Raw genomic sequence first — 16,194 nt, 5'->3', positions numbered from 1 at the left:
ATAGACTGAGTGTGTAACCGTATAACACCAAGACCGAGTGTGTAACCGTATATATCACATAGACTGGTGTGTAACCGTATATATAACAGACTGGTGTGTAACCGTATATATAACATAGACTGGTGTGTAACCGTATATATAACATAGACTGGTGTGTAACCGTATAACACATAGACTGGTGTGTAACCGTATATATAACAGACTGGTGTGTAACCGTATATATAACATAGACTGGTGTGTAACCGTATAACACATAGACTGGTGTGTAACCGTATAACACAGACACATTTCCATCCTGAATTTGGGAACTCTGAGGAATTTGTTCAGAGACTTCAAATTGAGGATAGGGCTATGAGTAGAGTAGTACCCCGCCCCCCGTTGTGATTGAGGAACGGGAACAATGGAACAATGACCCCTGCTTTCAGCAAGGACTCTACAGCTTCCCGAATCTGCAAAGCTTTGGTTTTGTCCTGAGAAGGACTCGTGCAGAAAAACTGGTGGGGCAGTCTGTACCGAAAAGACAGGGCGTACCCCTGGGAGACCACTTCTCGAACCCAGGCATCCGTGGTGGTATTGTGCCAGCACTGGGCAAATTGAAGAAGTCGGCCTCCCACCCTGGAGTCCCCCAGAGGGAGGCCCGTCCCATCAGGCAGAAGGTTTATCCTCCTGCTTGGAAGAAGGGCGCCAGGCACTCCAGGCACTCCAGGCCTGCTTCTTGGGCTTAGAAGCGGCCTTGGCCGCCGATTGCCTTGGGAAGGACTGACCTTTGGCCTTGCCCTGAACCCGAAAGGACCGAAAGGCGGAACTCCGCACCTTGGTAGGTGCTGAAGCCGAAGGGAGGAAGGCTGATTTAGACTTAGCCAGAGTATCCACTATTTTGTCCAAGTCTGGACCAAATAGCAGGTAAATAAAAGGTAAAGCCTCCAGGCCCTTTTTGGAGTCTGCGTCAGCTCTCCAGGACCGCAGCCACAAGGACCGACGCGCCGACACAGCTGCAGTCGACACCCTAGAGGTCATCAGGCTTGCATCCAACAATGCTTCCCCAATATAGGAAGCCGCATCTTTCATTTGTCCTATCAACGCTCTCTGGATATCTGGAGCATCATCCGGAAAGGTATCCTCTAAAGCGTTGGCCCAGCTCTCGATGGCCTTAGCCACCCAAGAGATGGCCATGGACGGACGGGCCACTGCCCCGGGGAGAGAGTAGATAGACTTTAAACAAGTCTCCACTTTCCTGTCCGTGGGATCCTTCAGGGAGGAGATAGACGGTAAGGGCAAAGTAGCGCTTTTCATCAAGCGGGTGACATGGGAATCCACCACAGGCGGAATTTCCCATTTCCTGCAATGAGCCTCAGGAAAAGGATAGTTGGATGCCAACCGTTTCTGTGGTTGGAATCTCTTGCTGGGCAACTGCCAGGCCCCCGCCATATGATCCGTCAACTGGTCGGACAGGGGAAAAACAGTCGAAGCTACTTTGGCCTTTTTAAAATTAGGATACTTCGACCTGGGAGCCGGCACATCCTCCTCTATATGAAGGATGGCCCGCACCGACCTAACCAATGCCGGCACATTAATGGAGGACTTAGCCTCCACCTCCTGGGCCCCGGCATTCGAGTCAGAGTCCTCATGAACCTCTCCGTCATCCGAAGACACGTCAATGTCTGTGAACTGCGCTGCCAGTGAAGCCGGAACGGGTCGCTTGGACGCCTTTGGGGGCAAATCACTGTGTAACATAGACTGAAAAGCCGATGACGAGGCCGCCAGGCTCTGAACAGAGCTGGAAAGGACATCCATCCAGGGAGGGGGTACCGCCTGAGGATACCCCTGAAAGGGTACCATGGACTGCTGCGTCACATTGGGAGACTGCACGTACACAGGCAATCCCGAATAAGGACTCACAGTCTGAGACCCGGGGGGAGACTGCAATAAATGCGTAACACCCGGGGAATGGGGGATGGTATGCTGGGGCAACGCCCTAGAAGGGACCGCGAGACGGTCCGCGATTGACGCCAGCACTTGTGAAAACATCGCCCACGGAGGATCCTGCGCCACCGGGGGTTTAGAGGGACCAGGTACCAGCTAGCACCGCCCGCACAGACCGTCCTGAGACAAATCCACCCCATCAACCCCTGCCGAACAGTGCTGGCAGGAAAACAACACAGGAGCCTCGGAGAGCTCATTCTCCTCATCAGACATGACACAAAAACTTTGCAATAAAATATATCACCGAAAAGAGGTAAGGCGTATAACACCTGCGCACTCCCACGTATGCAACACAAACAGCCCACAATATGGTACTGTGTAGCACACCGCTATATGTGACGGACCTCACAAATACTTCGATTTATATAAGTGAGGTACACAGAAAAAAAAAAAATACCCCTCCCCCACGCACCTGCGGGCCGTAGGAGAAGGAAAGGGATAGGTATAAGCTGACAGTAAGTAGAAATAAGCACAGCACTAGCAATAGTCACATACCATGCAGAGAAGTTATACTCACTGCACCTTCCGCTACAATCACCCTCCCAGATTCAGTGTCTGGGAGGGCTATAGCGCTGCGAACACGGTCCTTTTGCAGGGGAGAGGTACGCAGGGGGACCAGTGCACCGCCTGTGAGATCTGCGTTTGTCACTGAGAAGATGCTCTGAGGAGGAGTGGCCGAGGCAGGAACAGCCCAGCGACACCAGCACGCATGAGAGAAGGCGCGCTGGGCTGAGGGGAGGAGCCGCTAAACCAGGGAAGGCTGCCTCCCCTGGCTAGCAATTAACCCCATGGACGCTGGTTCCCCTCCAGCAATTATACCCTGGTGGTCCAGCGGTCAGACGGGGTATGCCAGTGAAGGGGGAGCCCGCCACCGCTACTAGCGCCGCCAGTCTGTCCCCAGAGACCGGCGGCTAAAGACTGCATTTGTATCCCCCGCGCGCAGCGCGATGCGCAGCACGCGGCTTACCAGGTCCCGTGATTCCGGCAGCAGTCTGTGGGAGGTCCCTGAGCCACGCTAGTACTGACTCCGGGGTCCCGCTGGGTCCCCAGATCAGTACTGGCGTTGCAGCGCCAGCGGGGCTGTTGGAGCGGCAGCGTGGACGTCCAGATGGACAGTCTGATGCTGCCGCTCTGAAGAAGCAAAAATAAATAAATAAATTCTTCTTTTAAAAAATAAAAATAAAGCTTAGGGCCTGCTAATCGGCCACACCGCGTCAGGATGACCCGACTCCGGCCGGGCACCAACTAAAACTGAGGAGCCTGTGGCTCGGGGGCGGGGTATAGAGGAGGACGGACCCAAGTGCATCCTGGGAGCAGTGAAAGCTTTAAGTGCGTGGTGCCCGTGGATCCAGATCCAGCTATACCCAAGGTCACCCTGTGGACCCCCTATGGACCCTGAAGTAGAAATACCAGTGCTGTATGTATATACTGATCTTATAGGTAATATATTGTCACCAGTCATCTGATATAGAAATACCAGTGCTGTATGTATATACTGATCTTATAGGTAATGTATTGTCACCAGTCATCTGATATAGAAATACCAGTGCTGTATGTATATACTGATCTTATAGGTAATGTATTGTCACCAGTCATCTGATATAGAAATACCAGTGCTGTATGTATATACTGATCTTATAGGTAATGTATTGTCCCCAGTCATCTGATATAGAAATACCAGTGCTGTATATATATACTGATCTTATAGGTAATGTATTGTCACCAGTCATCTGATATAGGAATACCAGTGCTGTATGTATATACTGATCTTATAGGTAATGTATTGTCACCAGTCATCTGATATAGAAATACCAGTGCTGTATGTATATACTGATCTTATAGGTAATGTATTGTCACCAGTCATCTGATATAGAAATACCAGTGCTGTATGTATATACTGATCTTATAGGTAATGTATTGTCACCAGTCATCTGATATAGAAATACCAGTGCTGTATGTATATACTGATCTTATAGGTAATATATTGTCACCAGTCATCCGATATAGAAATACCAGTGCTGTATGTATATACTGATCTTATAGGTAATGTATTGTCACCAGTCATCTGATATAGAAATACCAGTGCTGTATGTATATACTGATCTTATAGGTAATATATTGTCACCAGTCATCTGATATAGAAATACCAGTGCTGTATGTATATACTGATCTTATAGGTAATGTATTGTCACCAGTCATCTGATATAGAAATACCAGTGCTGTATGTATATACTGATCTTATAGGTAATGTATTGTCACCAGTCATCTGATATAGAAATACCAGTGCTGTATGTATATACTGATCTTATAGGTAATATATTGTCACCAGTCATCTGATATAGAAATACCAGTGCTGTATGTATATACTGATCTTATAGGTAATATATTGTCACCAGTCATCTGATATAGAAATACCAGTGCTGTATGTATATACTGATCTTATAGGTAATGTATTGTCACCAGTCATCTGATATAGAAATACCAGTGCTGTATGTATATACTGAACTTATAGGTAATGTATTGTCACCAGTCATCTGATATAGAAATACCAGTGCTGTATGTATATACTGATCTTATAGGTAATATATTGTCACCAGTCATCTGATATAGAAATACCAGTGCTGTATGTATATACTGATCTTATAGGTAATGTATTGTCACCAGTCATCTGATATAGAAATACCAGTGCTGTATGTATATACTGATCTTATAGGTAATGTATTGTCACCAGTCATCTGATATAGAAATACCAGTGCTGTATGTATATACTGATCTTATAGGTAATATATTGGGACCAGTCATCTGATATAGAAATACCAGTGCTGTATGTATATACTGATCTTATAGGTAATATATTGTCACCAGTCATCTGATATAGAAATACCAGTGCTGTATGTATATACTGATCTTATAGGTAATATATTGTCACCAGTCATCTGATATAGAAATACCAGTGCTGTATGTATATACTGATCTTATAGGTAATATATTGTCACCAGTCATCTGATATATAGGAATACCAGTGCTGTATGTATATACTGATCTTATAGGTAATGTATTGTCACCAGTCATCTGATATAGAAATACCAGTGCTGTATGTATATACTGATCTTATAGGTAATGTATTGTCACCAGTCATCTGATATATAGGAATACCAGTGCTGTATGTATATACTGATCTTATAGGTAATGTATTGTCACCAGTCATCTGATATAGAAATACCAGTGCTGTATGTATATACTGATCTTATAGGTAATATATTGTCACCAGTCATCTGATATAGAAATACCAGTGCTGTATGTATATACTGATCTTATAGGTAATGTATTGTCACCAGTCATCTGATATAGAAATACCAGTGCTGTATGTATATACTGATCTTATAGGTAATGTATTGTCACCAGTCATCTGATATAGAAATACCAGTGCTGTATGTATATACTGATCTTATAGGTAATATATTGTCACCAGTCATCTGATATAGAAATACCAGTGCTGTATGTATATACTGATCTTATAGGTAATATATTGTCACCAGTCATCTGATATAGAAATACCAGTGCTGTATGTATATACTGATCTTATAGGTAATATATTGTCACCAGTCATCTGATATATAGGAATACCAGTGCTGTATGTATATACTGATCTTATAGGTAATGTATTGTCACCAGTCATCTGATATAGAAATACCAGTGCTGTATGTATATACTGATCTTATAGGTAATGTATTGTCACCAGTCATCTGATATATAGGAATACCAGTGCTGTATGTATATACTGATCTTATAGGTAATGTATTGTCACCAGTCATCTGATATAGAAATACCAGTGCTGTATGTATATACTGATCTTATAGGTAATATATTGTCACCAGTCATCTGATATAGAAATACCAGTGCTGTATGTATATACTGATCTTATAGGTAATGTATTGTCACCAGTCATCTGATATAGAAATACCAGTGCTGTATGTATATACTGATCTTATAGGTAATGTATTGTCACCAGTCATCTGATATAGAAATACCAGTGCTGTATGTATATACTGATCTTATAGGTAATATATTGTCACCAGTCATCTGATATAGGAATACCAGTGCTGTATGTATATACTGATCTTATAGGTAATGTATTGTCACCAGTCATCTGATATAGAAATACCAGTGCTGTATGTATATACTGATCTTATAGGTAATGTATTGTCACCAGTCATCTGATATAGAAATACCAGTGCTGTATATATATACTGATCTTATAGGTAATGTATTGTCACCAGTCATCTGATATAGAAATACCAGTGCTGTATGTATATACTGATCTTATAGGTAATGTATTGTCACCAGTCATCTGATATAGAAATACCAGTGCTGTATGTATATACTGATCTTATAGGTAATATATTGTCACCAGTCATCTGATATAGAAATACCAGTGCTGTATGTATATACTGATCTTATAGGTAATGTATTGTCACCAGTCATCCGATATAGAAATACCAGTGCTGTATGTATATACTGATCTTATAGGTAATGTATTGTCACCAGTCATCTGATATAGAAATACCAGTGCTGTATATATATACTGATCTTATAGGTAATGTATTGTCACCAGTCATCCGATATAGAAATACCAGTGCTGTATGTATATACTGATCTTATAGGTAATGTATTGTCACCAGTCATCTGATATAGAAATACCAGTGCTGTATGTATATACTGATCTTATAGGTAATATATTGTCACCAGTCATCTGATATAGAAATACCAGTGCTGTATGTATATACTGATCTTATAGGTAATGTATTGTCACCAGTCATCCGATATATAGGAATACCAGTGCTGTATGTATATACTGATCTTATAGGTAATGTATTGTCACCAGTCATCTGATATAGAAATACCAGTGCTGTATATATATATACTGATCTTATAGGTAATATATTGTCACCAGTCATCTGATATAGGAATACCAGTGCTGTATGTATATACTGATCTTATAGGTAATGTATTGTCACCAGTCATCTGATATAGAAATACCAGTGCTGTATGTATATACTGATCTTATAGGTAATATATTGTCACCAGTCATCTGATATAGGAATACCAGTGCTGTATGTATATACTGATCTTATAGGTAATGTATTGTCACCAGGCATCTGATATAGAAATACCAGTGCTGTATGTATATACTGATCTTATAGGTAATGTATTGTCACCAGTCATCTGATATAGAAATACCAGTGCTGTATGTATATACTGATCTTATAGGTAATGTATTGTCACCAGTCATCTGATATAGAAATACCAGTGCTGTATGTATATACTGATCTTATAGGTAATGTATTGTCACCAGTCATCTGATATAGGAATACCAGTGCTGTATGTATATACTGATCTTATAGGTAATATATTGTCACCAGTCATCTGATATAGAAATACCAGTGCTGTATATATATACTGATCTTATAGGTAATATATTATCACCAGTCATCTGATATAGAAATACCAGTGCTGTATGTATATACTGATCTTATAGGTAATATATTGTCACCAGTCATCTGATATAGAAATACCAGTGCTGTATGTATATACTGATCTTATAGGTAATATATTGTCACCAGTCATCTGATATAGAAATACCAGTGCTGTATGTATATACTGATCTTATAGGTAATATATTGTCACCAGTCATCTGATATAGGAATACCAGTGCTGTATGTATATACTGATCTTATAGGTAATATATTGTCACCAGTCATCTGATATAGAAATACCAGTGCTGTATGTATATACTGATCTTATAGGTAATATATTGTCACCAGTCATCTGATATAGGAATACCAGTGCTGTATGTATATACTGATCTTATAGGTAATATATTGTCACCAGTCATCTGATATAGAAATACCAGTGCTGTATGTATATACTGATCTTATAGGTAATATATTGTCACCAGTCATCTGATATAGGAATACCAGTGCTGTATGTATATACTGATCTTATAGGTAATATATTGTCACCAGTCATCTGATATAGAAATACCAGTGCTGTATGTATATACTGATCTTATAGGTAATATATTGTCACCAGTCATCTGATATAGAAATACCAGTGCTGTATGTATATACTGATCTTATAGGTAATATATTGTCACCAGTCATCTGATATAGAAATACCAGTGCTGTATGTATATACTGATCTTATAGGTAATATATTGTCACCAGTCATCTGATATAGAAATACCAGTGCTGTATGTATATACTGATCTTATAGGTAATATATTGTCACCAGTCATCTGATATAGAAATACCAGTGCTGTATGTATATACTGATCTTATAGGTAATGTATTGTCACCAGTCATCTGATATAGAAATACCAGTGCTGTATGTATATACTGATCTTATAGGTAATGTATTGTCACCAGTCATCTGATATAGAAATACCAGTGCTGTATGTATATACTGATCTTATAGGTAATGTATTGTCACCAGTCATCTGATATAGAAATACCAGTGCTGTATGTATATACTGATCTTATAGGTAATGTATTGTCACCAGTCATCTGATATAGAAATACCAGTGCTGTATGTATATACTGATCTTATAGGTAATGTATTGTCACCAGTCATCTGATATAGAAATACCAGTGCTGTATGTATATACTGATCTTATAGGTAATATATTGTCACCAGTCATCTGATATAGAAATACCAGTGCTGTATGTATATACTGATCTTATAGGTAATGTATTGTCACCAGTCATCTGATATAGAAATACCAGTGCTGTATGTATATACTGATCTTATAGGTAATGTATTGTCACCAGTCATCTGATATAGAAATACCAGTGCTGTATGTATATACTGATCTTATAGGTAATATATTGTCACCAGTCATCTGATATATAGAAATACCAGTGCTGTATGTATATACTGATCTTATAGGTAATATATTGTCACCAGTCATCTGATATAGAAATACCAGTGCTGTATGTATATACTGATCTTATAGGTAATATATTGTCACCAGTCATCTGATATAGAAATACCAGTGCTGTATGTATATACTGATCTTATAGGTAATGTATTGTCACCAGTCATCTGATATAGAAATACCAGTGCTGTATGTATATACTGATCTTATAGGTAATGTATTGTCACCAGTCATCTGATATAGAAATACCAGTGCTGTATGTATATACTGATCTTATAGGTAATGTATTGTCACCAGTCATCTGATATAGAAATACCAGTGCTGTATGTATATACTGATCTTATAGGTAATATATTGTCACCAGTCATCTGATATAGAAATACCAGTGCTGTATGTATATACTGATCTTATAGGTAATATATTGTCACCAGTCATCTGATATAGAAATACCAGTGCTGTATGTATATACTGATCTTATAGGTAATGTATTATCACCAGTCATCTGATATAGAAATACCAGTGCTGTATGTATATACTGATCTTATAGGTAATGTATTGTCACCAGTCATCTGATATAGAAATACCAGTGCTGTATGTATATACTGATCTTATAGGTAATATATTGTCACCAGTCATCTGATATAGAAATACCAGTGCTGTATGTATATACTGATCTTATAGGTAATATATTGTCACCAGTCATCTGATATAGAAATACCAGTGCTGTATGTATATACTGATCTTATAGGTAATGTATTATCACCAGTCATCTGATATAGAAATACCAGTGCTGTATGTATATACTGATCTTATAGGTAATGTATTGTCACCAGTCATCTGATATAGAAATACCAGTGCTGTATGTATATACTGATCTTATAGGTAATATATTGTCACCAGTCATCTGATATAGGAATACCAGTGCTGTATGTATATACTGATCTTATAGGTAATATATTGTCACCAGTCATCTGATATAGGAATACCAGTGCTGTATGTATATACTGATCTTATAGGTAATATATTGTCACCAGTCATCTGATATATAGAAATACCAGTGCTGTATGTATATACTGATCTTATAGGTAATATATTGTCACCAGTCATCTGATATATAGAAATACCAGTGCTGTATGTATATACTGATCTTATAGGTAATGTATTGTCACCAGTCATCTGATATAGGAATACCAGTGCTGTATGTATATACTGATCTTATAGGTAATGTATTGTCACCAGTCATCTGATATAGAAATACCAGTGCTGTATATATATACTGATCTTATAGGTAATGTATTGTCACCAGTCATCTGATATAGAAATACCAGTGCTGTATGTATATACTGATCTTATAGGTAATATATTATCACCAGTCATCTGATATAGAAATACCAGTGCTGTATGTATATACTGATCTTATAGGTAATATATTGTCACCAGTCATCTGATATAGGAATACCAGTGCTGTATGTATATACTGATCTTATAGGTAATATATTGTCACCAGTCATCTGATATAGGAATACCAGTGCTGTATGTATATACTGATCTTATAGGTAATATATTGTCACCAGTCATCTGATATAGGAATACCAGTGCTGTATGTATATACTGATCTTATAGGTAATATATTGTCACCAGTCATCTGATATAGAAATACCAGTGCTGTATGTATATACTGATCTTATAGGTAATATATTGTCACCAGTCATCTGATATAGAAATACCAGTGCTGTATGTATATACTGATCTTATAGGTAATATATTGTCACCAGTCATCTGATATAGAAATACCAGTGCTGTATATATATATACTGATCTTATAGGTAATATATTGTCACCAGTCATCTGATATAGAAATACCAGTGCTGTATATATATATACTGATCTTATAGGTAATGTATTGTCACCAGTCATCTGATATAGAAATACCAGTGCTGTATGTATATACTGATCTTATAGGTAATATATTGTCACCAGGCATCTGATATAGAAATACCAGTGCTGTATGTATATACTGATCTTATAGGTAATATATTGTCACCAGTCATCTGATATAGAAATACCAGTGCTGTATGTATATACTGATCTTATAGGTAATGTATTGTCACCAGTCATCTGATATATAGGAATACCAGTGCTGTATGTATATACTGATCTTATAGGTAATGTATTGTCACCAGTCATCTGATATAGAAATACCAGTGCTGTATGTATATACTGATCTTATAGGTAATGTATTGTCACCAGTCATCTGATATAGAAATACCAGTGCTGTATGTATATACTGATCTTATAGGTAATGTATTGTCACCAGTCATCTGATATAGAAATACCAGTGCTGTATGTATATACTGATCTTATAGGTAATGTATTGTCACCAGTCATCTGATATAGAAATACCAGTGCTGTATGTATATACTGATCTTATAGGTAATGTATTGTCACCAGTCATCTGATATAGAAATACCAGTGCTGTATGTATATACTGATCTTATAGGTAATATATTGTCACCAGTCATCTGATATAGAAATACCAGTGCTGTATGTATATACTGATCTTATAGGTAATATATTGTCACCAGTCATCTGATATAGAAATACCAGTGCTGTATATATATACTGATCTTATAGGTAATGTATTGTCACCAGTCATCTGATATAGGAATACCAGTGCTGTATGTATATACTGATCTTATAGGTAATATATTGTCACCAGTCATCTGATATAGAAATACCAGTGCTGTATGTATATACTGATCTTATAGGTAATATATTGTCACCAGTCATCTGATATAGAAATACCAGTGCTGTATGTATATACTGATCTTATAGGTAATATATTGTCACCAGTCATCTGATATAGAAATACCAGTGCTGTATGTATATACTGATCTTATAGGTAATGTATTGTCACCAGTCATCTGATATAGAAATACCAGTGCTGTATGATTATACTGATCTTATAGGTAATATAACTATATAATAACTCCTAGATACATAGGGGCTGTTTGTTTGTATTAGAATTTTATGACTTGTATCTGGTATGAGTGAGGTTATTGGGGGGAGGGGTGTAATCAGTGACTACACATGTATGCTTCACTATATACCAAGTAAAGGTGCATACATTACATACGTCAAGATTTTCTGTCCAACCATCCAACTAGCTGATGGGTTGGAATGAGAATCTGGTAACGTATGGGAGTAACTGATGATCAGCAATTTGCTCCCAAACGCCGGAAAATGGACAAAAACTGTTGTTTGAACAAATTGTTTAGATCAAACATTTAACAAACTTGTCTGACGTCATTTTCATCTGTTTTCTGGCGTTTAGGAGCAAATTGCTGATCATCAGTTACTCCCATACGTTACCAGATTCTCATTCCAACCAATCACCTATTTTGGCTGGTTGGACAGATAATCTTTACGTGTGTGCCCAGCTTTAGTTACAGGCTGCAGGCCTGTTATTTCAAAGTGGTTTTTTTCTAAGTGGTATTATATGCACAGCATAATTTAAAGAGTTGAAGTGCATACACACGTAACGATATTTTGAACGATTTGTCATTAACGTCATTATCGTTAAAAAAAAAATCGGTTTCTGAGTTATAACGATGAACGATAATCGTTCAAACGCGCTCCCGTTTGTAATTATCGTTCATCGTCCATTTCAGACTGTCCAACATAACGATTTTCATTAAGGGAAGGAACATTTTTCGTTCATTGTTGTAAAAATCGTTCATTACACTTCAAAAAATCGTTCACTTTTTCAAGGGAAAATCTGACAGAAAATCGTTGCTACAGAATCGTTGTTACGTGTGTGCGCACCATTCAACAGGAGTTAAACAGGAGGAAGACATCAGGACAATATTTAAAAATAACTCTTTACCAATTGAAAGGGAATTTCTGAGCTTCTGGATGCCCTGCAGCTCAGCCACAAGCTGTCATTATAACCTGAACACACCTATTGCCAACACCCTGCTTCAGCATTGCAAACAACTACCAGGTGGATTGCTGCATTTTCATTTTTGAATGTATGTTTTTTTGACCCTACACTGTTTATATTATTCCTATACCACTATCAATGTATCTCTACCATTGTTTAACAGCTTCTCATCTGTGAGAATACAGCAACCCTAACAATCTCCTCCTCTCTCCTCCCAACTCTGGCCCTGATTCAGAGCGCTCGCTCTGAATCAGGGCTGTCCCTCTTAAGTTTTTAAAGCGGCCTCCTGGCCGCTCGCTTAGCTGTGGGTGACCACCCACAGCTATAGCGAGCGGCCAAAAAGATGGAGAGCCGCCTCCGTCGTACGCATGCGCACTTGGCCAACATCGACCCGCTTGCGAGCGCTCAGTGCTCGCGAGCGGGTCTGCATTAGGCCCTCCGTCCCCCTCTCCTGCCTTCTCTGGAAAGCCAGTCCTGTCTATAAATCAACTGGTCCCTGTCCATTACGGCTTCATATTCGACTCCTTCTATCTGCTAGCCATCACCAAATCCTGGACTTACCCATCTGACACCACTTCTCCTGCAGCGATCTCCTTTGGGGGCCTCACATTCTTTCACACTCCCTGGCCTGGAGGTTGTCACAGTGTTGGGGTGCTTCTATCATCTGGTCACTGCCACCAACTCTTACCTTCTAAACTCTCCACTTCCTTATCTGCATTCAATGCTCATATCAGTCGCCTTTTCCATCTTCCTCGAGTAGCCGCCCTTCCTCGTCCCCCTGGCCTTAACTCAAAATTCCATGTTAACTTTGCTTCTTGGCTCCTAATCTTCAAATGGGCTCTCAAGACCCCTTTCTTCCTCAAAGCTTTCCAGCGCTCATCCTAACCCACTACTCCATGTTCCTTCCTCACAATCCAGCCCCTCTGTGTCACCTCTGTCTGTCTGCCCCCTCCCCTTTAGAATGTAAGCTCTCACAAGCAGGGCCCTCTTCCCTCATCTGCTTCTCCCTCACTTACTCCTACTTTAATGTAAAACAGCACCTAACCCTTGGTTGCTGACACCATGCTGCTTATCTAAGTGTCATTCAGTAATGTATAAATCGTGTATCTGTCCTGCATTGTTTGTACTGATATAACCGTTTTCCTTGTGTTCTCATTTGTTTATGTACTTTGTAAGGCGCTGCGGAAACCTTATGACGCCATATAAATAAAGGATAATAATACATACATACAAAGTGTTAGAAATGATAGCAGGTGAAGTCTGACATTTGGGGCTGCCTTGAAGATGTGCGTATGCTGCTCTGCACAGCGTAAAATATGCAAGAAAACAGGCGGCACGCACAGACAGCGCTGCTGAAACCTGACATTAGCACCCGTTTGTGACTAGAGGAATAGGACGGGGGGAGGGAGCATCGGACGAGTACAGTACGGGCATGTAGACGTAACTGAGAACAGACAAAGAGCGGCACGCCGACGCATATATTCCTGTCAGTAGCCGCATCGTACGTGGGTGTCTGAGAGAGGGTGCAGATACCCGCCAATGGTGATGGTCGCCAGCTTCTGATTGCCTGATTGCACGATCAAGGCTGAGGTCGGAAGGTGCTTTCTTCATTACTCACGCCTATAAGATGTTTCTTTTCCGCACACGAGAGACGCGCGTTCCGCGGGCTGCATGTGGGAGGTTCCTTTTGTTTGATTTAGGCCAAACTGCAAATGTGTATTTTACTAACAAAACAAACTCTGTATAAATGTGGGTGTAAGTGTATGTGATGTATGCGAGACAAACCTGGCGTATGTGCGATTGCTGCTGGCCTACACGCAACTTGTGATTTCTGCAACTTTGCACACGGTGGCGAAGTTGGACGCAAAGGCTCTCAATATGGATATGAGCCCCAGTGTCGCCAGGTTAAGCACATTAGTAGAGGAACGTTCCACGTCTATAAGGGTTGCGGTGCAGAGGTCATGACACCCACCTTTTCTGGCTTCTCGGAGCGAGCTGCTCACCACGGTCCACCATTTCTGGGCTTCTCGCTCGTCATCAAAGTGAAAGGTCATCGCGCCGCCAGGGTTCCCCAGGACGGATAACTCGTGGCATCTGCAGTTCTTCAGCTCATAGGAGAGATCTCTCAGCTTAAAGTCCCCGACCACCTGCAGAACAAGACAGTCCGACATAATGAGCACTGTATGACCCGCACAGGTCTCTCCTCTCTGTATACAATTATTAGGCCAATCTATTTATTACATGTAAAAGAACAAATGGAACTAATCCCAAACAGATCAATAAATGATCACCAGCACTACATCAGGTGTCCCCAAAATATAAGACACAATTCACATTCTCCCATCACCGACCGAGCTGCGAGATCGGCGGTTACGGAGATCGTCTGATCTGGCAGTGGAACCTCTTTCAGGTGACCCTGTAATACGGCTGCGCAGGAGGATAGCGCCAGTAATCCCGTCACTCCCCACACAGGTGACAGGGGCAGGTGACAGGGGCAGGTGACAGGTGGCAGGTGACAGGGGCAGGTGACAGGGGCAGGTGACAGGGGCAGGTGACAGGTGGCAGCGCTGGGGCAGGTGACAGGTGGCAGCGCTGGGGCAGGTGACAGGTGGCAGCGCTGGGGCAGGTGACAGCGCTGGGGCAGGTGACAGGTGGCAGCGCTGGGGCAGGTGACAGGGGCAGCGCTGGGGCAGGTGACAGGGGCAGCGCTGGGGCAGGTGACAGGGGCAGGTGACAGGGGTAGTGCTGGGGCAGGAGTCAGAGGTGAAGCCGGTGGCAGGAGCAGTATTGATCCTCTCGCAGTGCCCCCCAGGTCCCGGGCCCCCTCCTCACCGTGCCTCCTGCAGCCCGGGCTCCCTCGCTCCTCAGCACGGACAGGCGGAAGTCCCCGGCGCTTTCGGTCTCCATACTCAGCTGCAGCTGCACGTTGTCCCGGCCGCTCCCCGCTACCTCCCGGCTGGCCCGGACCGACACTAGGACGGTGGGCATCGCCATGTTACCCCGGCGGGGGGTCAGACAGCGGCCTCCCTGCGCCTGTCACTTCCTGGTATTGGTCTGGTAACTCCGGCTCCATGGCGGCCCCTGGTGGCTCCTGTGATAACTGCACCCTGTCCTATGTGCCCCTCTCCCACTATACACTGTGTGGGGCCCCTCTCTCACTGACTTATACTGTATGGGGCCCCTCTCTCACTGACTTATACTGTATGGGGCCCCTCTCTCACTGACTTATACTGTATGGGGCCCCTCTCTCACTGACTTATACTGTATGGGGCCCCTCTCTCACTGGCTTATACACTGTATGGGGCCCCCCGTCACTGACCTATACACTGTT

The 16,194-nt window shown here is 41.4% G+C and overlaps 1 protein-coding gene across 1 annotated transcript in view; it reads right to left on the bottom strand.

The window, feature by feature from the left end:
- The window catches only part of LOC148435782 (ranBP-type and C3HC4-type zinc finger-containing protein 1-like), a 127,168-nt gene extending 111,215 nt beyond the window's left edge, over positions 1–15,953 (bottom strand). Inside the window, exons 1-2 of the mRNA XM_088465565.1 lie at positions 15,696–15,953; positions 14,836–15,010 (exon numbers count right to left, since the gene is read on the bottom strand). Of these exons, the coding sequence (XP_088321691.1) occupies positions 14,836–15,010; positions 15,696–15,857 (337 nt within the window). The 5' untranslated portion in view covers positions 15,858–15,953. The remainder of the gene's footprint in view (positions 1–14,835; positions 15,011–15,695) is intronic.
- Between the last annotated feature and the right edge of the window lie 241 nt (positions 15,954–16,194).

This window comes from Taudactylus pleione, unplaced genomic scaffold (genome assembly GCF_031769625.1).
Source record: "Taudactylus pleione unplaced genomic scaffold, aTauple2 ptg001994l, whole genome shotgun sequence".
Classification (NCBI taxonomy): domain Eukaryota; kingdom Metazoa; phylum Chordata; class Amphibia; order Anura; family Myobatrachidae; genus Taudactylus; species Taudactylus pleione.
The sequence above is the reverse complement of the archived record's forward strand: the minus strand, read 5'-3'. Positions and strand labels throughout refer to the sequence as shown.